The 24,263-nt window shown below is 39.2% G+C and overlaps 1 protein-coding gene across 1 annotated transcript in view; it reads left to right on the top strand.

Annotated features, from left to right (window-relative positions):
• The window catches only part of LOC128136073 (E3 ubiquitin-protein ligase UHRF2-like), a 157,159-nt gene extending 136,975 nt beyond the window's left edge, over positions 1–20,184 (top strand). The window contains exons 10-16 of the mRNA XM_052775160.1: positions 3,201–3,307; positions 5,879–6,041; positions 11,789–11,926; positions 12,752–12,875; positions 13,258–13,418; positions 15,612–15,710; positions 17,362–20,184. Coding sequence (XP_052631120.1) covers positions 3,201–3,307; positions 5,879–6,041; positions 11,789–11,926; positions 12,752–12,875; positions 13,258–13,418; positions 15,612–15,710; positions 17,362–17,508 — 939 coding nt within the window. The 3' untranslated portion in view covers positions 17,509–20,184. The remainder of the gene's footprint in view (positions 1–3,200; positions 3,308–5,878; positions 6,042–11,788; positions 11,927–12,751; positions 12,876–13,257; positions 13,419–15,611; positions 15,711–17,361) is intronic.
• Positions 20,185–24,263: the final 4,079 nt, after the last annotated feature.

The raw sequence follows: 24,263 nt of genomic DNA, 5'->3' as shown, positions 1-24,263 counted from the left end.
ACACACTCCAGGAACCTCCTAGACTGTTTCCTTTCTGCTGTATTGTATTTCCAGCGGACATCTGGTAAGTTGAAGTCCCCCTTGAGATCAAGGGTTAGCGATCGTGAGACTTCTCCCAGCTGCTTATAGAATATTTCATCTGCCTCTTCATCCTGGTTGGGTGGTCTATAACAGACTCTCACCATGATATCTGCCTTGTTGGCCTTTCCCCTGATTCTTACCCATAAACACTCAACCCTTTCATCACCATCATCAAGCTCTAGACAGTGAAAACACTCCCTAACATACAGGGCTACCCCACTGCTGCTCCTTCCTTGCCTATCCCTTCTGAAGAGCTTATAGCCATCCATTGCAGCACTCCAGTTGCGTGAGTCATCCCACCATGTTTCCCTGATTGCAATTACATCATAGTTTTCCAGCTGCACAATGGCTTCCAGCTCCTTCTGTTTCTTGCCCATTCTGCGTGCATTGGTGTAGATGCACTTCAGTTGGGCTATTGATCCTGGCACCTTTTTTGGGGAAGAAGCCCTAATTCCTATGTGACTGTTCTCAGGTGCTTCTGTGGTTTCTAACATATCAACAACCCTTGTGTCTTTGCTGCTGCATGGATCTCCATCCCCTACCCCCATTGAGATGGCTAAGGTGCAAGTGTTTAAAGCTGTAATTCTGCTAAAAAGACAGTGTTCCATTTATTCCTCACTTTCCTTCTCCTGGATTTCCAGTTTGCCCCAAATCTATAGCATTTTGCCCATTCACGTGTAGAACACTGAAGGGATATAGGACAAGTAAGTATGTATGCCCAGGCCTTACATCTATTGTCCTGGTTTCAGCTGGGATAGAGTTAACTGTCTTCCTAGTAGCTGGTACAGTGCTGTGTTTTGAGTTCAGTATGTGAAGAATGTTGATAACACTGATGTTTTCAGTTGTTGCTCAGTAGTGTTTAGACTAATGTCAAGGATTTTTCAGCTTCTCATGCCCAGCCAGTGAGAAAGCTGGAGGGGCACAAGAAGTTGGGACAGGACACAGCCAGGGCACCTGACCCAAACTGGCCAACGGGGTATTCCATACCATGTGACGTCCCATCTAGTATATAAACGGGGAAGTGGGGGCAGGGATTCGCCGCTCGGGGACTGGCGGGGTGTCGGTCGGCGGGTGGTGAGCAATTGCACTGCGCATCATTTGTACATTCCAATCCTTTTATTATTTCTGTTGTCATTTTATTAGTGTTATCATTATCATTATTAGTTTCTTCTTTTTCTGTTCTATTAAACCGTTCTTATCCCAACCCACGGGTTTTGCTTCTTTTCCTGATTTTCTCCCCCATCCCACTGGGTGGGGGGGGAGTGAGTGAGCGGCTGCGTGGTGTTTAGTTGCTGGCTGGGGTTAAACCACGACATCTATCTTATCTCTTTGTTAAGCCCAATGGCTAAAATATAGCTTTGACTAAAGAATATCTTCCAGAGTTATCTAATTTTACTTTGAAGGCCTCAAAAGTTTGAGAATTCCCTGTTTCCCATGGAAATTGGTTATAGTGGTTAATTATAAATATATTTAAATATGTGCCTTTCATTTGGATTTGTTTGACTTAAGCCTCTATCCATTTCTTCTTGATTTATGTTTGTCTGTTAGACAAAAAATATTTTTGTATTCAGTATTCATGAAGGTACCTTCATGAAGGTACTTGTAGTTAATCTTTTTTGCTAAATAGACTATACCCTTTGTCTCTTCTGAGTTTCTCCAGTCTTGTTAATTTTTTTTTGCTTTTTTCCCTCCAGGTTTTTTTGACATCCTTTTAAATATGCTATTCCAATACTTGTTTTAACAATGCTGTAAAAGAAGTAAAAACACCTCCCAGTTTCTGATTACTATCATTTCCTTAAATATTCTATTTTCAGTATGTTTTCCAACCCACATTTTTTACCTTCTAGTGTTTTCTTTTTGTTTTATCTAAATAAAAAGGAAAGAGAAATACTCTAGTAGCTCTGTTGCTGAATTTATTAAGATTTTTCTACACAGTTTAAAGTAAACAGCATTTCTGTAATTACTTTATGGCCCTGTACAACCAATATTTCTCTGTCATGACACTTCTCTTGTTCTGTTATTGCCAGTCATAAAATAGCTGTAATAATCTTGCAGTGGGTTGGTATTGGTTCCATGCTGATGTCAAACATTTAATAGTGGTTAGAAATTGACTGAATTTTACTACTGCATACCAGTATGTTTAGGGTTTTTTCTCTGAAACTTCATATGAAAATTACTAATTTGCTAAGTATTCATTTTATATCAATGCTTCATGCTTTGTAAAAGATTTGCTTTTTAAAAGAGACATTATTATAAATATATTTGTGTCTTTTCTAAAATACTTGGATTTGTTATGACTATTGTGAATTTGTGACAAGTTGAAGAAAAAATAATAATAGTGGTTTCACTTAAGTGCTATGTATATTTTCATTATTTTTAAAGTTTGTTTTAAAGGAAGGTTTAATCAACCTTCATTCAGTTTCACATAATTCATCATTAGTAAATATTGACTACTACAGAATTCTGTCAGTTCATAAAATTCGCATCTGAATGAGCCTTCTAAGCTCTTAGCAGTTCAGAACAACTGAAATTGAGGTGGGGGCGACCTCTGCAAATGCAAAAAAAAAAACCCAAAACCTTAGACACATCCTTTTTCTTTGGATTTTTTTTCCTGATTTTTTTTTCTTAATAGTAAATGAGTATAGTGTTATTGAGGTAAAGTACTCGTCTTGTACTTAAGTACAAAGTGCTTTGCCGTATTGGTGCTCAGTCCCATGAAGAAGCAGAAGTGAGGCCTCTGAGTGATGTATTACATATTTTCCAAATAGGATTTTCTTGTAAGCTGTGAAGTTAGAGAATGAGTAAACACTAGCTAGAATGCATTCCCTCTATCAGAAATATTTGTGTGACTAAAAGTAATGCTTGAGGAGTTCAAAGAATTTTTTAAGGCAGGTGTATTTTTTTATAATCACTTTCTGATTAATATGTTGCATCTGAACCAGTAGCTTTTTGCTGTCATGGTTACTCTGAAAGGAGAATCATGTTAAAACTAAGCACATGTTTTTCTTCGCCTCAGGCAATTGTTCTTGTTTGAGTAAATAGAACCAATGAAGGAGCAGGTTTTCAGTTCAGATGCTTTAATACGGAATGCTAAAATGGAGAATAATCTTATTACGCAGGACCGAGGAGATGAATTCACTTATACTGGGAGTGGAGGTAGAGATCTTTCTGGAAATAAAAGAATTGGAGAACATTCATTTGATCAAACATTAACACACATGAACAGGTAAGTTTTTAAGACTAAATTTAAAAAATTTTCCAGACCAAAGAGTTGAGTTTTATTCCTTTAATTTAAAAATTATATTTTGCAAAATTTGTTCCCTCTTATACATCTTCTGCTACTGTAAACAGTGGTGCCTCCGGCTGTTTAGAGGCATTTTGTCAAACGTGGTGTTATGTTGATTTAAAGAATTATTTGTAACTGATGAAAATATATTGCCGTACTACAGGTTCAGCTGGCAGCTATGTACCTAGTTGAAATTGTCCAACACTTCTTATGAGAAGACTTGGTTTTCAGTTGATTAGAAGTTTGCCAAACTTACAACTCTGAAGCTGAAATTTTCTGTGCTGGGTGTTTGCCTCAGATTGTTCTTATAAAGTTTCATCTTAAATAGTTTAACAGTTTATGAAAGTTAGGTATGAAGAAAGTATGTTCATTTGCCCATACTAAAAGAAAACTTACATATTTTTGATAGCCTTTAGTGCCTTCGTACTTTATATGAAGAACAAGGAATTAGTATTGCTTTGCCTTTAGGTTGTGTGTTTGAATATCCCTGATAAAAGTTGGCCTATTTTTTTGCCAAATTGTAGGCAAAAACAATTGACTGAAGAAAAAAAAAAGTTTGAAAAAATAAATTAGACATTTGCTTAAAGTATATTTATGTTCTGTAAATAGCCTGCCTAAACTCTAGGAATTCTCAATACCTTTACATTTCTAAATGTATACCATCTGCATGAAGCAACTAACCATGCAGTGGCTATGGGGTACTAAGGTTGACTGGGACTTTCTCTACCAGAGCTGACATTGGATGTGTTGTGCTTCTGTCAAGCACCTAAACTGAGTGGGGAGGCATTCTTTCAGGCTCTGTGCTGGTACTCAGAGGAGAAAGAAGAAAAGCCTGACTGGGATACAGACAGAGGAGAAGGAGATAGATGTAACAGAAACAAGAGCATGGAAAGAAGAGAGACAAAAAATAAGTTTGGGCAGCAGGTTTATAATGGCTTTTAATCATTAAAGCAAACTTTTTATTGGAACCTGGAATAAAACCTAGGCTCTTTAGTCTTGCTCTTCCTCTGCTCTCAGCAAATGGTTGTGAAAGCAATTGGCAAAGAGTGTGTCTGGTTGTTTTGTAGTAGTTGAGGTGCATGGAGTATAACATGGTGCTACCAGTTATCCATTTTGACTTGCTGGTGGTAGTCTTTGCTTTGGGTCTACTGTTCTTAACCCTTGTAATGATTGAAAGAGGACAGTATGGTTGCATGTAATAGAATCAGAACTGATTTTTGTTTATCCAGAATGTTTTCTTATTTTGTCTGTACAAAAGAAATACTTCTAAAACCTGCATTACTTCACTTTTCCTTACTTTTCTGTATATTGCAGGTTGTAGATTTTGCCATATTTTTCTGAGCATCATTGTTTCTTTTGCGGTCAATGGTTGGGTTTGAACCTGATTCCAGAGACTTTTGTTCATCCATACTCAAATCAATGTATGGCTATAAAAATATTTTATGTTCAAACTGTTTAGTCAGGGAAGAATTCATACTATCTTACTCTGAGTGTCTAGAATAGGACACCTATATAAATAGTGGATAAAAGTGAGTGCTTCAGGAGAGACTCAGCAAACTGGAGCCTACTTCTGCTCATCAGTTGTATAGAGATCCAAATAGCTACATTTAGACAATATAAATACTGTTGCTTAATGTTTCTCTACATTATTACAGTGTTCCTCTAAGAAATGCCAGCTCTCTCCATGAGATTTATTCCCCTGTGTTCCTTTTGGAAGGATAAAGGTTTATCCATAAAGATTTTCACTTCCTGCCAAAACCAATACTTTTCCCCCCTCATGAATATAAATTCTTATTCTCATCCATTCTTAAAGCTAACATGTGATGTGGGACATGCTGCAACTAAACAAGGAAGAACATTTTCGTGGTGTTTACTGATATTAATTCTTTTCTGAATCTTTGATGATCCATCTATATTGTTCTAGATCAAAATACATAGAAAAGAACATCATTATGGTTTGCTTGTCTCTGAATTAGTTCATGGCATTTAACTCCTAAGCTTAGGTAGTTAATGGACTAAGAAGAGTAATATTTGTTACAGATATATTTTTGGATAGTCACTATGTACTTTTTTCCATATGATACTTTTTCGTAATGTTTATCAATTCATGCACACTTTAAAAGCCTAAAAATATGCAGTAATGTGGAATAGTCAGAGAGATAATTTGCCATTGTTACAATTTTTTTAAATCCTTCCATGTTACTTGAGAAATAATTATTTTTAAAAATGAAAAAATATTAAACCTGAAGGGATTGGTTTCTTTTATTTAACTACATTAGCTGAGTTTTCATCGTGAACATTTGTATTCCTATTTCTATTCTCACACATGGTGGAGCTGATCTTGGTGCTTCCATCGGTATTGCAGTCTACTGAAGAATTCACTGCAGATTCTTCTTCTGCATAGTATACATAATTGGATAAGGCAAACAAATTTGATCTTGTCACAATGATTCTCAATAGTATGTTGTATGAAGCAATCTATTTTATGAAGATATTTAATGTGATTTTCAGGGCATTGGCCCTTAACTGTGATGCCCCATTGGATGATAAAAATGGAGCAGAGTCTAAGAACTGGAGAGCTGGTAAGCCAGTCCGAGTAGTGCGCAGTTCAAAAGGACGACGGATCAGCAAATATGCCCCAGAGGAAGGCAACAGATATGATGGCATTTACAAGGTATTATGATTTTTACCATATATATAGCATTACATTTTTCTTAAGACATGTTTTTTAAGAGTCTTTTGTGTTACATAGCAAACTCTTCATTATTGCTTTTGAAGGAATAATTCTTTTGTTACCATGAGGACATTTTAGCCTACCTCATTCTGTAGTGTAATGAAATGGAAGTATTCCATTCCATTCCAGCTGTGGCATTGACAGATTGCATGGCAGTTCATGCGGATGTACGTGTGGGAAGGGCTGCGCACTCTGCCAGTTAGCAGGCTGCTTCCACTCTGCTCACCCACAGGCTTAGGCTGCAGCATAGATGGTCATCCCCAGCTAGCTGTTGGCTGTGCAAACCTACCCAGCAGCTTGAGGTCTCCAGGGAATTAGAAGGGCTTATTAGGCAGTGCTTTGAGATTGTTGGAAGCATAGTGGTAGAGAACAAGGGCCACGCTCTGCAGTAGGCAGGAATCTGCTAACTAGCCAGGCTAGCCTGGGATGAGTGGAGGCAGCCACCCAAACAGAGCTTCCTATCAGGGAAGCTGCTGTCCAGGTGGAAGGCTGCACAGTCTGTACCCCACACTCCTGGGTAGAGGAGGGTGCAAGCTCCACCTGTGCAAGGTGTGCTCTGGTGGAGTCACTCAGGCAGCGGGTGGAGGAGCTGCAGGAGGAAGTCAGCAGGTTACGCTGTATTAGGGAGGGGGAACAAGAAACAGAGTACTATTATTTGAGGCGTTGCAAGAAGAAATATCAGGGCTCCATGGCACTGACCTCCAAGGACTACCAGACAAAGAGCGTCAACAAGCAGACAGCACCTTGGAGAAGGAGGTGCCGTGGTCTCTGGTGACTCGTGGCAACAGAATATCACTTCCCCTCCATTTCCTCGTATGTATCAACAGCAACAGATACGAAGTCTTGGCAGCAGATGAAACCAATGAGCAAGATTCACATAGAGAAACTGCACCAGCAACACATAACAAAAGCTGCAAAAGGAAGCAGTGAGTGCTAGCAGTGGGTGACTCTGCTGAGAGGCATGGAGGCACACCCATCTGCCAGCCTGATATACAGTCAAGGGAAGTTTGCTGCTTGCCAGGAGCCAAGATCCAGGATGTGAGGAATGCTCCCCAGCCTTCTCCAAAGGCAAGAACCCTAAGTCCAGCCACCTCAAGTACATGTATACCAATGCAATTAGTCTGGGCAACGAACTGGAGCTCCATGCCCAGTCTGAGAGTTATGATGTCATAGGAAACACAAAACCTGGTGTGAAAACTCACACGACTGGAAGACCGCAATGGACAGCTAGAAGCTCTTTCGGAAAGATAGGAAGGGAAGAAGTGGAGCTGGAGTTGCACTTTATGCAAAAGAGAAATTTGAATGTATGGAGGTAAGCTATGGAGACCACAAAAGTTCTGTCATCGAATGCCTTTGGATCAAGATTGGAGGGATCGTCACCAAGGGGGATCTTATGGTAGGTATCTGTTACCGACCTACCAATCAGGGTGACAAGGCTGACGAAACCTTACTTTGGCTGCTCAAGGAAGTCTCGTGCCAACAGAACCTGGTCCTCATGGGTGACTTCAATTACCTGGTGTCGTGGTTTCAGCCCAGATGGTAACAAAATGCAGCTGCTCGCTCACTCCTCCCCCCTCCCTGGCCATGGTGGGATGAGGAGAAAATATAAAGGCAGGCTCGTGGGTTGAGACAAGGACTGGGAGGGATCACTCCCCACTTATGGTCATGGGCAAAAGACAGGCTGAACTTGGGGAAGAAACAAAATCAATTTAATTTACTACAAATCAAATCAAAACAAGGATATTCGGAATTAAAACCAAACCTTAGAACACCTTCCCCCCACCCCTCCCTCCTTCCTGGGCTCAACTCCACTCCCGGTTCTCTCTACCTCCTCCCCTCCCCCCGGCGGCGCAGGGGAACAGGGGATGGGGGTTGGGGTCAGCTCGCCACACATTGTCCCTACTGCTCCTTCCTCCTCAGGGGGAGGACTCCTCACTCGTCCCCTGCTCCACCGTGGGGTCCCTCCCACAGGAGACAGTCCTTCACAAACTTCTCCAACGTGAGTCCTTTCCGCAGGCTGCAGTTCCTCACAAACTTCCCTGGCGTGGGTCCTTTCCGCGGGCCGATCTTCAGTCACACGCTGCTCCAGCGCTGGCTTTCCCATGGAGTCACGGCCATCTTTGGGGGCATCTGCTCCACCGTTCACCTCCATGGGCTGCAGGGATACAGCCTGCCATCTCACCACAGGCTGCAGGGGGATCAACCTCCTCAGGCACCCCTCCTCCCCCTCCTTCTTCACTGACCTCGGTATCTGCATAGGTGTTCCTCTCTCATTCCAATCCCCCTACTCACTGCAGGTTCCCCTTCTTAAATATGTTATCCCAGAGGCACTACCACTGTCACTGATTGGGTTGACCTGGGCCAGAGGCGGGTCCGACTTGGAGCTGGGGGAGCTTCTAGCAGCTTCTCACAGGAGCCACCCCTGCAGCCACCTCCCCTGCTACCAAAAAAACCATGCCACACAAACCCATAACACCTGGACATTTGTTGGGAAAAGAACACAGCAGTGCACAAGTCCTCCATCAGGTTCCTGGAATGCATTGAGGACTGCTTCCTGCTACAGATGCTGGACATGCTGACTAGGAACAGCACATTGCTACATTTACTGCTCGCAAACCAAGACGACTTACTTGACAACACAGCTACCAATGGTAGCCTTGGATACAGCAATCACAATGTTGTGGAATTTAAGATCCTGCTGAGCACACTAAAGACCAGCAGTAGGACAAAGACTGTGGATTTTAGAAGAGCTAACTTCAACATGCTCGGAGCCCAACTGTGGGAGATTCCATGGGATGCATTCATGGAGGGCAAAGGAGTGCTGGGAGTTATTCAAGAACAGCCTCCTGGAAGCACAAGAACAGTCCATCCCCTACAAAGGGAAAGGAAGAAGGCAGAACAAGAGACCACCCTGGCTTAACAATGACCTTATGGGTGTGCTTAAAAGCAAAAAAGCAGCATACCGGCTATGGAAAGGCAGCCAAATAGCCGTCAAGGACTACAAAAACCTTGCTAGGGCATGCAGAGATGCAGTCAGGAAGGCTAAGGCTCGGCTAGAACTGAAATTGGCCAGAGCTGTCAAGAACAACAAGAAAGGGTTCTTCAGGTACATGAGCAGTAAGCAGAAGCACAAGGAAGACATAGGTCCATTGCTAAACAGGGCAGGGAAACTAGTTACTAATAATGCTGACAATGCAGAGGTTCTCAATACCTTCTTTGCCTCTGTCTTTACTGGTGTAGCTGGACCCCAGATCACAAGATCAAGTAGCTACAACAACGCATGTGTCGACCCACCAGTAGTGGAGGAAGGGCTGGTCTGCGGCCTCTTGCAAGGGCTCAACCCACAGAAATCTATGGGCCTGGACAGAATCCACCCCAGGGCGTTAGGAGAAGTGGCTGACTGTTGCAAGGCCACTGTCTATAATCTTTGAAAAGTCGTGGAGATCAGGGGATGTCCCTGATGACTGGAAGAGGGCAGATGTCATACTCATCTACAAGAAGGGCCCAAAAGAGGACCCAGGAAACTACAGGCCCATTAGTCTTGCTTCATTCCCTGGGAAAGTAATGGAACGAGTCCTCCTAGAAGCTCTCACAAACCTAATGAAGCAGGTGATTGGGAAAAGCCAACATGGATTTACCAAAGGCAAATCTTGCCAGACTAACCTGATCACCTTCTACAACAAAATAACATCTTCTGTTGACACGGGGAGAGCAGTGGATGTTGTTTACCTGGACTTCAGCAAAGCGTTCGACACTGTTTCCCACAGCCTTCTCCTGGACAAACTGGCAAGACACAGATTGGATGGGTGGTCTGCAAGGTGGGTAGGAAATTGGCTAACAGGTTGCACTCAGAGGGTGGTGATCAATGGTTTTTAATCAGGCTGGCAACCTGTCACAAGTGGGGTCCCCCAGGGATTGATACTGGGCCCCACGCTGTTCAACACTGTAGTGGGTTGACCTTGGCTGGCCGCCAGGTGCCTACCAAGCTGCTCTATCACTCCTCCTCCTCAGTAAGACAGGGGGAGAAAACAAGATGAAAAACTCATGGGTCAAGATAAAAGGCAGTTCAATAAAGAAAAGAAAATGCCATGCATGGAAGCAAAGGAAAACAAAAAGATTTATTCTCTACTTCCCATCAGCAGGCAGTGTCCAGCCACTTACTGGGAAGTAGGGCCTCAGTATGCATAGTGGGTGCTTAGGAAGAGAAATGCCTTAATAATGAATGCCCCCTGCTCTTCCTCCTTTCTCTTAGCTTTTATTGCTGAGCACAATGTCACATGGTATAGAATATCCCTTTGGTCAGCTTGGGTCAGCTGTCCTGGCTACATCCCCTCCCAACGTCTTGCCCACCCCCAGCCTACTGGCCTTTGCGGGGGGAATGTTGGAGAGACAGCCTTGATGCTGTGGGAGCACTGCTCAGCAGTAGCCAAAACATTAGTGTGTTATCAACACCTTTCTAGCTACAAATACAAAGCACAGCACTATGAAGGCTGCTATGGGTAAAGTTAACTCTATCCCAGCCAGACCCAATACAAACACCTTCATAAATTACCTGGATGATGGAATTGAAAGCACCCTCATCAAATTTGCTGATGACAGTAAACTGGGTGGTGAGGTGAACACATCAGAAGGGAGAGACATTTTACAGAGAGACATGGACAGGCTGGAAGAGTGGGCTAGCAAGAACAGTATGAAGTTTAACAAAGACACATGCAAAATCCTGCACCTGGGTCAGAATAACCAAAGACCCCAGTACAGGCTAGGATCTGTGTGGCTGGGGAGCAGCTTTGTTGAAAAGGACCTGGGTCCTGGTGGACAAGCTGAACATGAGTTAGCAGAGTGTTGCTGCAGCAACAAAGGCAAATTGGATCCTGGGCTGCATCTGCAGGGGCATTACTAGCAGAGATGGAGACTTGATCATACCACTCAGTGCTTGTCAGGCTGTAACCTCTTCACAAGGAGTCACATAGAAAAGACAAGGTGCAACAGGTACAAGTTGCACCAGAAGAGGTTTCATCTGGATATAAGAAAGAAATTTTTTACAGTGAGAACAATCATTCACTGGAACAACCTCCGCAGGGACGTGGCAGTGTCCCCATTGCTAGCAGTTTTCAAGATGTAATTGGACAGGGTGCTAGATAATCTCATCTAAGCTCCCTTTCTCACAGAAGGTTGGACCAGATGATCTTTCAACATCCCTTCCAACCTCAGCTGTTGTATGATTCTATTATTCTATTCAGAGCAGTGATAGTAGATCACAATCTATAATAGGATATATTAAGTTGAATACGTAAGCTACTTTTGTTTGTGCTCACTGAGTCATATTCATCCCTGGAAATCAATCGATTTCTTCACTCCTTCCAGCTCTCTTTCCGGCTTTTCATACACTTAATGTCTTCTCTGTATCTGGAATAAAGATGTGCATCTTTTAAAACAGTATTGTATTTATCAAAATACAAACATTTCCCAACTGAGAGAAAAGATACTTTAAAATAGTAACATATCATTCAAATTTCCTCTCTTTGTCTTGAGCCAATAAAGTATGACTACCTGCATGTGTTTGGCTTGTGGTAAAATAATGACTACCTAGCAGAATATCTGTTGAACTTCTGGGTAGAATTTCTTAAATTAGATTTGAGGCTCTACTGTGATAGCAAAAACATAAACCTGTTGTTATTTATCCTTAGGTGGTAAAATATTGGCCAGAAATTGGGAAATGTGGGTTCTTAGTTTGGCGCTATCTTCTGAGGAGAGATGATATTGAACCTGCACCTTGGACTTCAGAAGGGATGGAACGGTCAAAGAAACTGGGTCTGAGTGTACAGGTCAGAATCAGTGTTCACAAAGTTGCTCTGATATTCTGTTCAAGTAAATGGAGTCTTAAATTTTAAAACTAGGAATGTGAATTAAATTTAAGCCCCATTTTTCATATACTACAATGAGTCAGGGTCTAATATAAAAAATATTTTAGATCATCTGTAATTTGAAAAACTATGATATTGGCAAAGCAGAAAGAATTGTGGATGAAGCTTTCTGCCTTAACAGGAAATTACTCTATATATATGGATCAGAAAATTATGACTTTGAATACAGTTTTGTGATCCTTATGCTGGATAAGATTTATAAAAGTAACTCTTCTAATAGTTGAGTCTCTTCTTAGAATTTAAAAAATATATATGTTTTTATGTATTTTTCTCTAATTGTAACCTATGATTGAGGAACTATTATAGATAGCATATTTCAGGCAGGGACTTTGGCACTGTGAAATTTGTGGCTGATGCAAAGAATCAAAGTAGCATTTTTTTTCCTCAGCAAGCCAATCATTTCCTTCGGATGGGTTGTTTTGCTACATGACATCATCTTCAACTTTAGCTTTCTGATTTGTGTAGTTAGAGTTGTAGATATCAATATAAGGTGCCTTTTAATAAAATCTATTCTAGATCAGATCCTTTGACTTAACTACAGTTTTCTAAAAATATATTAATTTAAAAGCTTTCCTGTTTATATAGGGGTTTAAAAATATTTTGATATTATTTCAATATGTAGTCATAGGGGTTTACATTCTTTTAGAAAATATACTTGTCAGTATTTAGGAATTCCCAGATGCCAGTGGATTTTGTTTTAAATCTGTTTTTTTGGGTTTTTTTTAGTATCCAGAAGGTTATTTGGAAGCCATGGCTAGTAAAGAGAAAAAGGATAAGGTTAAGAAGCAAACTGTGAAACAGGAGCCAACCAACCAGAGTAATGGAAACCAGAAAAGGACAATTGATGATGGTATTTCTTTTTACTTCTTAGTGTTAGAGCTCTGCCAAATTATATATAAGCCAATAGTATGAAAGCTACAAGGAAGTTGGAAGTCATTTGGAATCCTAATGTAAAGTGTTAAGTGCTCAGTAATAAAATGGGAAGATGGGGATCTTATGGTGCTGTTCCGTACTTGTAAGGTTTCTTTTTCTTAAACTTCACAGAAAAATGAACAATATTCTATGTAGTTATGATCTATAGTTCAAAATAAAGCTGGGCAATTTGAATTGGAGCTTTATTGCATCATTACATAGATGTGATTCATGTTTTAGCTTTCTAGAAATAATTTTGTCTTCCATTTTTAATAGTTCAGACTACCACTGTTACTGTATCTTGTCATAATTTTAAACAGGTATAGAGGAGACTAAAAATACATCCAAAGCCATGAGAATGGGAGATGGAGGGAAAGGAGAGGCTTTCCAACTCACACAGCAACAGCAGTGGCTGATTAAAGAAGACTGTATGAACCAGAAATTGTGGGATGAAGTACTTGCTTCTCTTAAGGAAGGACCAGTACGCTTGCAGCTTGCTTAAATTATTAATTTTTAACCTTTCTTTATACAGAGTTAGAAGAAATGAGGCTTTGTTAAAACCTAATTCACTTACTTAAAATTGCTGAATACATACTATCTGTTTAGAAACAGTTGATGGGGCATGTAATTTCATTCACTTAAGGAGATAGAAGAAATACCGTCATACTGAGACTTAGATACCAAATGAAAATATTTTTAACTCAAGTTTAGCAGATTATTCCACTCACTATGAAGAGAACCTTAAGTAAAAAAGAGGAAATACTTCCCTCCCCTAGCTGTCAAGAAAATAGCAAGGATAGTTCAAGTTTGAAGACACTTGTGCATTTTTTTTTTATTAGTCTCTGATGGAATATCCTCCAAAATATTATGTCCTTGAATATTAATTAGCTTTATTGATGTTCCAATTCATAGTTATTTTAGCTGTTTTGCAGAAGAAAAATAATTCAAGATATCAGAATGGTAAAGGTCACTATCAAGTCAGTGAAAGAACAAAATATTAGATGGAGAATGGATGCCTAAAACTTAATATATCCTTGTTCTTCCACTTACAGTACTACTATTGCTATAATACTACTGCACTTGTATAGGAGCTGATACTGTAAAGTTATAAGTTGTTTATCTGTGGGTTGTCCAATGTTTGTAAATAATTAGACTTTCAACTCTTAGTTATGTGACAAAATACAGTAGATATGTGTTTCTAAAGCAACAGAAAACAGTATCTTAAGAGAAATACAGTTACTAGAAAGTTATTTTCCTACAGATTCCTGCCCATAATTTTGATTGCCCTTGGTGATAGCCATATAGAAATTTCACTGGGAATCACGCAACTACCATTAGATAGCTGCAATGAAAATATAAATCTTAATGCTTGAAACAACCTTTCCACTTTAATTATAAGTTTTGGGTTGAGATGAATCTGAGATTCAAATTATTGAAACGAACTGTATTTTGAGTAACTTTAGATCTGTTTTTTACACTTCTATACTTGAGTGAGTATGCTTGAGACTACTGAAATACCAGAGAATAAGGTCTCTGTAAGCATGCTTGTATGTGTAAAATCTATGGCACAAAATTTATCCCACATTCTTCAGAGTTGCTCTGAGAAGACTGAAAAACAGGAAGGTTCTTTTACCTATTGCAGAGTATTTCAGAGTGAGGTCTCAAGAAACCAATTAAACAACTCCATCAGGTACAGAGGTGAATTTCTTAGTGAAAGAGGTGTACAGTACTTTGCTTTCCCTTTGCAGAGCAGCAGCAATCACTTATCCATCATGGATATGCAAAATTCTAGCGATGATCACTAAATACAGATATTAGCTTCCAAATTCTCTGACTTGTGCTAAGAATCAGGCTTGATGGGCCCTCTGTTTTGTTTTTAATGATAATAATGTACAACCAAATAACCTCCAAAACCTTAGTTCTCTGACTTCTGGAAAAGCAGGGAAATTAATTGTTCATGGACTTGCTTTCTAAATACTTTGTTAGCCACACTACTTCTCATGGATGTGAAGGATATAAGATGAGCCTTCCAAAATTTTTTAATGTAATAAACATAATTTATTAAATGTATACTTTGCACTGAACACAATAGAGGTTCACTTCTGAGAAAATAAGAATGAACAAGAAGCTGTGAGCAATAATAATATAGGGAATGAGCAGAAGATAGGTAGAGGTAATAGCAGAGGGTGTGGGAATGTCTTTATGTAAATGTCCATGAATACAGGAGTAATGGTAGTAGGCTTTGGAAGGAAATCTGTAACTTGGACTGAGACCTGAAGATCGCACTAGAAAAGTTTCAGTGTAAGCAATCTTTGCAATGTCAAGCTGTCCTATCACACTGAATATTGGATTTAACAACTCCTAGCAGTTGTGTAACATTATTAGACCATGCCAACTGTGAGTTTGGGAAGAGTAACAAGGATGTTAAACAAGCATCTCATGAATGTATCTCTGCATTTACCAAATGCTAGGAAGGCCAAATTTTTTACTCAATTTAGGTCTGTGAATTTGGCTGTGAATTTATAATTTAAATATAGGTAATAATTACAGTAGTTAGGCAAAATAGTTTTTAAAAAAACTTTAATAATTTTAAATAAAAATGCCCTTTTTTGTTTGCATATTTGTGAATGTGCCTCTAATAGATCTACTTTTCTCTTCTTTTGCCCTATACTAGAATTTCCTGAAGAAACTGGAACAATCTTTTATGTGTGTCTGCTGTCAGGAGCTGGTTTACCAGCCAGTGACAACAGAATGCCTCCACAACGTCTGTAAAGTAAGAATAATCCCTGTATTGCTCTGGGCTGTGTTCTTGGCCCTGAGACACCAATCACCAAAACCAACATATATTTTAGGAAGACAATAATTATTGCCTAGCAATCTGAGCAAGAAATGTAATGTGCTTGCTTCCAGTTGTGTGGCTGCCATATAATCAATCTTAATTTTATGTAAAAATTAGTGGAAATGTATTTAGTATAATTTCTTATAGACATGATGTATCAAGTTTATCATCCCATTGTAATTAGTGGAGCTATGCTAGGGATTGGTTTGTTCCAGGAACTAGATGTTGGTACAATAAGATTAAGTTAATTTTATGTAGTTAAGAAATGAGAATAGAGCAAGACTACTCCTTCAAAGAGCTGCTTGTTACATAGAGGTAAAGTGTTATGAGGGGGTTAATATATAGAGTGGTGGAAAAAACATGGAGAATGTTTAATGGCAACAACTTCAAAGCATAGAATCTGAAGCTATCAATGACTAATTATAAAGTAACATCCAATTACTGTTTTAAGGTATAGACAGACAGACAGTGTTGTTGTTTGGGCAAAGATTGGCCCTCATAAAATTTTCATATTTAATTTATATGCTTGGACTGTCTGAAGTCTGGGAAAACCAAAAAAAAGAAGGCAACATTAATAATCATCTTTTAGATACTGTAGTCTGAAACCTATTTTATTCTACTCATGCCTTTGAGGCTTAAACACTGAGTCTTGTCATAAAGATGAAGTAGCTATGGAATGGTAGATAAAATGCTATACACCGGTATGTTCAGCTACATCTTGAAATGAAACTCTGGAATACTTACAGCACTCTAACAGAAATGCTAGAAAGAAACTGTGAACTGATCCACAGGAACACATTAGGGAAACTGAAGTATCTCAGTAGTAACACACTTAATTCCTGACAAACTCAATGCTTTGCCTCCTAATCAAAAGATTTCTTTGGTTAAGTAAGTCCTTTGTGATGGGTTGATCCCAACCAGCAAATAAGCACCCACCAGCCGCTCACTCAATCCTCCCCACAGAGAGAAAAACTCATGGGTCAAGATAAAGACAGTTTAATAAGTGAAGAGAAAAAAAGAAAAGAAAAAATGTGATGCAAAGGCATTCGCTCACCACCTCCCACAAGTAGACCGATGCTCAGCCAGTCTCTGAGCAATGGCTACTTTGGAAAGACCATCCCCAAGTTTTTATTGCTGAGCATGACATTATATGGCATGGAATATCCCTTTGGTCAGTTTGGGTCAGCTGTCCCAGTTGTGTCCCCTCCCAGCCTCTTGCCCATCCCTGGCCTACTTGCTGGGGAGGCAGAATGAGAAACAGAGAAAGCCTTGATGCTGTGCCAGTATTGTCCAGCAATAGCTAAAACGTTGGTGTATTATCAACACTGGTTTAGTCACAGATCTAAAACACAGCACCATACAGGCTGCTATGAAGAAAATTAACTCCATCCCAGCCAGAGCCAGTACGTCATTTCAGTTGTAAAGGCAGAAATATGGCAAGAGAACTCAGTAAGAACTTGCTGTTTCTGGAAATGTGGGAAACTGTGTCTTTGATTCCTAGTAATTGCTTAATTTTTGCTAGCTAAATTTTCAATGTAAAGCAAAAGCTGTAACACTTTTACTTCTTTGTCTTTGTATGCCCTAGAGCTGTTTACAGCGCTCTTTCCGAGCTGAAGTCTTTACCTGTCCTGCCTGCCGCTATGACCTTGGAAAGAGCTACACCATGGTTCCTAACAAGATATTGCAGACGCTACTTGACCAGTTCTTCCCTGGTTACAGTAAGGGACGATGATGTGTTCAAAACCTTTCATACTTCTCCCACTGACTTTATAGACAGTAAAGGAGAATAAACATCTAAAAGTCAACAGTGAACCAGCCAGCTTGATGGAAGTGAATCTATTGTCACATTTTCAATCATCTAATCCTCTTCCTCCCCATCACCATCTTTCTTCATGTAGTGAGAACTCGAAATCTCTGCTGTCTTTAACATCAAAGGTAGTTTTGGTGAGCTGACAAATAATTTTTAGAGAGGAAAAAAACCCCTAAACCAGAAGCTTTAGGTCTAAGTGGTGAGTCCTAGCTGGTGCTTAAGTTATGATTTGGTTTTTGTAACTACCTCAGGTAGAGGAAAACAAATTACGGGGAGGGGAAAAATAGTTCATAAAGTGTTTAGCTACCCACTGCTTTCTTAATTTTACTTGTGTCTAGTCTATGTAGTTTGATTCAACAAAAAAGCCAAAAAACCCAAACACCCAAAATAAAACAAAAAACAAACAGCACTTAAGTCAGCTGGATTAAAGAACAGCAAAATCTGTGGTGTGCATAGTCCTTTTTTTGTCTTTCTTCCATTATAGTGTATTTTTTTGCAAGAACAAGATGACTTTTAGTCTATTTTTGTGAGCTTCACTGTGCTTTTTCTTGTATCTTATGCAAGCTGACTACTAAGGACTAATGAACAATATGAATGCATTGTTGCTACGGTAGTGTAAAGTGATCTGTGTTTTTTTGCACTTAGCAGATATTCAAGACAGTAATTGTGTACAAAAAATTCATATTAAAAAAGCCACTTTTGTATTAGTTTAAAATGTATCCTTTTAGTAGGTCTTATATCAGTGGCAATAAATCTATACAACATTGAAGACAGTGCTAGCTTGAAAAGGGTTTAAATTGCTTCATATGGTGATCTGAAATTTTATATACAATATATTCCCCCAAAATATACATTATTAAATATTTTATGATTCAGAAATGTTGCTAATTTTGTGGGTTTTGTATTATCCAAACTTGTCAAATTATGACATTTAAAATTAAGATACTTTTTTCAGACTACAGAATATTTCCTTTAGGCAGGTTTCTTATTCTTCAAACTTGAGTCTTCATATACCTTAATTCATTCATCAGGAAAACAGAAGAATATTTGCTCAAATGAATTTCTAAGCCACTATGCCCCCCCCAACCATGCCTTAAGAAAAAAAATCTAACCTGATTCAGGGTCTTACATATCAGATATATATTTCTCCTATAGCAGTGCTTGTGCTACAGGTGCAGCTATTCAGGCCTCTGCTTGAGACAAGCACAAGTAGCCCTAGCTCTATATATCAGAGCAGGAGTCCTGGGACCTGCTGCAGGAGACAACCTTTCCTTCTCGTTAGCATTGTATGTTGTGGGATCCCAGCACAGTGATCAGTAAAAGGGTTGTCTAAGTAGTCATGGGGTGGTACCAACAGTTTATAGTCTACAAAGGAGATGTGCCATGATGTTGGAGGGAAATAACAACTAGATATTATTTTTTGTGTCAATTCTCATTTCAGACCTTTGAAATACTATTTATTGTTTACTGTTAAATATTGTTTGAGGCTGCATTATATCAGTAAGGTATTATCTTTGATTTGTTAATAGTTTTATGTAAAGTGATAATCCCCTTTTGAGTGCTTGTCTACATGTACATTCATGTTGGAGAAGTATGTGCACATTTATGATGACATTCTCTGATTCAAAACCTTGCCTTCACCTCTATAATGGATCAGACAAATGTAATTGCTCTTTTTTTTCTCTTTTTTTTGTCCAGTTAGTTTTAGCCAAAGAATTTCAGTTACATTGTACTAATGCATAATGCTTTAATGTTGATAGCATCTCGAATCACATAATATTGAAGACATGCATTGTTGAACAACTCAGAAGTTCTTCAGCTTTTGATCTTTTTCTATACTTACTAGGAAATGAGGTTTCAGGCACTATGCAACAACTGTATTAATATTAAGCATATAGTTTGAGAACTGTAGACTGTTTCCTAAGTCCATAGATTTCCCAAATTGTAACCCAATGCTTTTTATGGTGAAAATTATACCTTTGTGACCAGCACATGCATCTGTGTAATATGCACTTACCAAAAGTCTACAGTATTTTATACCTTTTGATGGCCTTTGAATTGGTAAAAAGCTACCAAACTGAATTGGTGAGGTAAGATACTATAAATGCACCGTTTTATTAGAGAAGTCATATCAAAACTGCTTTGGAAAAGGCAGCTTTTAATCTAGATTCCTGATTCTTAAACAGGTTGGTAACATTCATCAAAACACACAAATATCTAGAAAATATAAGTCTGAACTATTCACCTTCTCTGTTAAATGTTTAGCAAGAAACTGTTCCATATATTAACTTTTTTTTTTCTTATTCCGAAGAGTTAGTGACTCTTGATTACTAGAGAACCTAGCTTTTTCCCTAGTCTATATTAATTCAGTGAGTTTGCTTTTAATCTACCATTTGTCACAAAGTTTAAGGCCAACTGTAGGAAGTTCCTAATTTTTTTATGGTTTTGGCTTAACTATTTTTTTCAGACCATTTTAATGACTTAAGCACAATTGTTTGTAATTAACAGATTGACAAGATTTTGCATAGTTAGTGGCAACTGAAAACACGTCCACTACTTTCACCTATATTAAAAGTCCAGTTTGTAGTAGTATTTCACAATTTTGTAAACCCTTAGTGCTATACCAATGTCTATTAAATGTCTTTTTCAATATTATTGAAGAAGTCTAAAATTTTCTAATGCTGAATCTCTCTCTCTGTATACAACAGCGGCTTGTCTGTTTCCTGTTACTTTCATATGATGGTGCAACATCTGTCAAATTAAATTCCCATTGGAAGTCACTAAGTAGGTAATGAAGAATTGCAACTCCAAAACCTTTATCATAAAGGAGACAAAAGTAGAATAGTTAAAATAGCTCTATTAATACAAGCCTCATTTTTGTCACTTCAAAGAAAGCCCCCAGGCATTCATGTGCCTGTATATCATAAAGTTCTAGTCATTACTGTTTGGATGATGTAAAATTGTGCAGTCATTTCTCCACTCTAAATATTACTGCAGTACATACTTCCTGATCTGCAGCACTACTACTTTATGTAGTGACAAACTAACTCAGCTACAAAGGAACTCACTTGATTGAACTTAAGTATCTGCACAGACATGCCAGAAAAGCTCGTGTTCCTTTCAAATAACTACATTGGTGTCTTCATCATAAAGTTATCACATGTAAAGTCTATCCCACCAACTATATGGACAGTCTCAGAAGCCTAAATTTTATATAAACTGATTGATGGGAACAGATGGGAAGATGTTCCTGTTCAAGGTTTCAGTCCTGGCCACTTTTTACTTCTACATAGCATTATGTGGAGCAATAGGACTCTGATCTCAAGTGCTCATTCAATATTCCTGGAGGGCCAGAGCTTAAGTTTTGAAGCCATTTTAAAGTAAGCTATAGTCTATGTAATGAAAGCAAGGCAAGTTAAGCATGCTGTCTAAACCAGAGTCATTATTCAAACTAAGAGGTCTGAAAAAATGCATGGAAAAAATATTGTACTTTTGTTAGATGAGATTTAACTCAGAGTAAGAAGTTCAATTTCAATATTTGTAGAAAAGGTGTTTCATACTTTACCTGGATTGGGAGGAGAGGTTTATATGGAACCATAAGGAAAAAATTATGTGATACTGAAAAAGGTAGGTTCAATGCTCAGTAAAAATTGAACATCGTAGCTTGTGGGGGAAAAAACCACAGATCTTTACAATTACATTCTGCCAGTATTTTACTTTGTGTAGGACCTACTGCTACTGTGGCAGCTCTAACAAATCAGAACTGAAATATCACACAAAACAGGCATCAAGATTTTATACTTCTGTTAGCTAAAGTTTAAAAATTAGAGTTCAAAAGATGTTGTGCTTAATTCTGGCTGACTTTATTGGAATGCTAAGATTTGCAGGTAAAACAGGTAAGAAATATTAACACTAGCATTGCTAGTGTTAATACATGTATTAAATAATCCATCTGTCTTTAGAAAATAAACAATTACTGCTGTGGTTGATATTCATTACTATTGCCTTATGATGCATCTGGAATAAAAAGGTTTGCATCCTGTTCCATGCAGGGGGGAGTTGAGAGAGAGGGTGCAGGGTTCACCTAGATCTCAATAAAAAAGGCCTGATGACAAATGGCTTAATAAAATAGCTGTTTTAATAAGACAGAATTAAAAGAGGAATATAGATAGTGAGTAAATCTTACATGCCTTCAGACACTGGGAACCACAGTTCATGCAGCATCAGCTCAACCCTGGATGGATTTTCCCAGGGCATGCTGGGCAGATCCTGTCCATGGAGAGGTTCCTCCTTTTTGGTCATTCAAGCTATTATAGGCTTTTCTTACAAGAAAACAACTCTATTCATCATTTCTACTGTCAAACAGAAAGGATGTTCTCATGAGAACTTCTTGCTGCACTGTTAGATAAAGGCAAGGCCACACAGGTGGCATAATCACCGGTACCAAGAGCTGCCTGAAGGCTCCTCTGTTACAATGAGCTGGCTGAGTTTATCCTGCATCCAAGAGATTTGTGAGCACAACACAGGCCTGAAGGCCATGCTGTGCTGTGCAGCTCAGCACAGCACAAACCTGGGCCTACTCAGGTTAACTGTTATGTGGATCACTAACTCTTTGATGTACAGTGGTGTCCTGGTCAGGATCACTACATTCCACCCCTTGAGCCACATACAGCTTACCTTTCCCAAAAATCTTATAAATTACAGATTATATTAGTAATATACAGGCTTCTCAAGCCCTAAGTACAAGGCCCAATAGAGAATACATGGCTTGTTCAAGATAACTAACTCATTGAATACAATATCTTCTGCAAGGGCCCCAATGCACATACCACTTTGAAAACTATGTTAATATTTAAAGTTTTAGCACAAAGAAGATAAAAGCATGGATTTGAGGCAACCTTAACATCAACTACTATGGAAAATGAGCATTGAACCAACTCATTTTTCTTCCACCTAATATACTGATTGTATTTACATTAACTAAGCAGGGATTCTGTTAATAAATACAGAGATTACCAGAAATATATACAGTATATAAATCACCTAAGCTTGTCTAGGGGTGAAAAAGCTATCCTGGTAGACTGAATCAGTCAGGTGAATCCAGACAGTTGGAAGCAATATTATGAAGATGCTCTCTTCTGTTCAGAATAGACTTCTACCAGTGGGTAAGTACAAACCAGATGTTGATCTCCATATTTCTCATCAATGCATGCCATTGCAGGTCACAACTTGCTTTCAGATTTCACAAATGGCTAAGCACAAAAAAAAAATTTGACTAATTAGTTTAACTTTTATATCACTCTCTGATCAAGCAAATCTGTGTAACCAGTATAACAGACATGCAAAGAATTAAAAAGCCATATAGCCATTTCTTCAGTGTTTGTCAGTCATGCATCTTAGATCTATTAGGAATCTTTGAAAGTTAGCAAGCGTGTGGAATAGGGATGATGCAATCAAAACACTTAATTTAGTTTTAACCAAAAAAATTGTAACCAACCATGGCCTACAGCAAAGGCTTATAAAGATACAGTTGTTATAGTTTAAAAAGCATGTTCCTCATTAACTGGCTAAAAGACAGGAACCAAGGAATAGGAGAAAATGGTTACCAAGTTCTGCAACTCTTTCAAACAGAGATCAGCAATAAAATTGTGGTGGGTTGACCTTGGCTGGATGCCAGGTGCCCACCAAAGCCACTCTATCACTCCCCCTCCTCAGTTGGACAGGGGAGAGAAAATATAACGAAAGGCTTGTGGAGTGACATAAGGACAGGGAGAGATCACTCATCAATTACCATCATGGGCAAAACAGACTTGACTTGGGGAAAAATTAATTTATTACCAGACAAATTGGCCTAGGGTACTGAGAAAATAAAACCAAATCTTAAAATTCCTTCCCCCACCCCTCCCTTCTTCCCGGGCTTAACTTCACCCAGGAGGGATGGACATTCTTTAAGAAGGAAATCTTAATGGCTCAGGACCAGGCTATTCCCATGTGCCACAAGACAAACTGCCGAGGAAGACAACCGGCCTGGCTGAACAGGGAGCTTTTCCTAGGACTCAAGAAAAAAAGGAGAGTTTATCATCTCTGGAAGAAAGGGCAGGCAACTCTGGAGGAGTACAGGGATCTTGTTAGGTCATGCAGAGAGGAAATTAGAAAGGCAAAAGCTTAGCTAGAACTCAATCTCGCCACTATTGTAAGGGACAACAAAAAATGTTTTTACAAATATGTTAACAATAAAAAGAGAGCCAAGGAGAATATCTATCCTTTAATCGATACAGAAGGGAACATTGCCACCAGAGATGAGGAAATGCTGAGGTACTTAATGCCTTCTTTGCCTCAGTCTTTAATAGTGAGACCAGCTATCCTCAGGGTACTCTGCCCCCTGAGCTGGAAGGCAAGGACAGAGAGCAGAATATACCCCCCCATAATCCAGGAGGAAATAGTTAGTGACCTACTACGTCGCCTGGACACTCACAAATCTATGGGACCCATCCAAGAGTACTGAGGGAACTGGTGGAGGTGCTTGCCAAGCCACTCTCCATCATTTATCAGCAATCCTGGTCAACAGGGGAGGTCCCAGAAGACTGGAGGCTTGCCAATGTGACACTCATTTACAAGAAGGGTCGGAGGGAGGATCCGGGGAACTACAGGCCTGTCAGCCTGACCTCGGTACTGGG

This window comes from Harpia harpyja, chromosome W, assembly GCF_026419915.1.
Source record: "Harpia harpyja isolate bHarHar1 chromosome W, bHarHar1 primary haplotype, whole genome shotgun sequence".
Lineage (NCBI taxonomy): Eukaryota > Metazoa > Chordata > Aves > Accipitriformes > Accipitridae > Harpia > Harpia harpyja.
The sequence above is the reverse complement of the archived record's forward strand: the minus strand, read 5'-3'. Positions and strand labels throughout refer to the sequence as shown.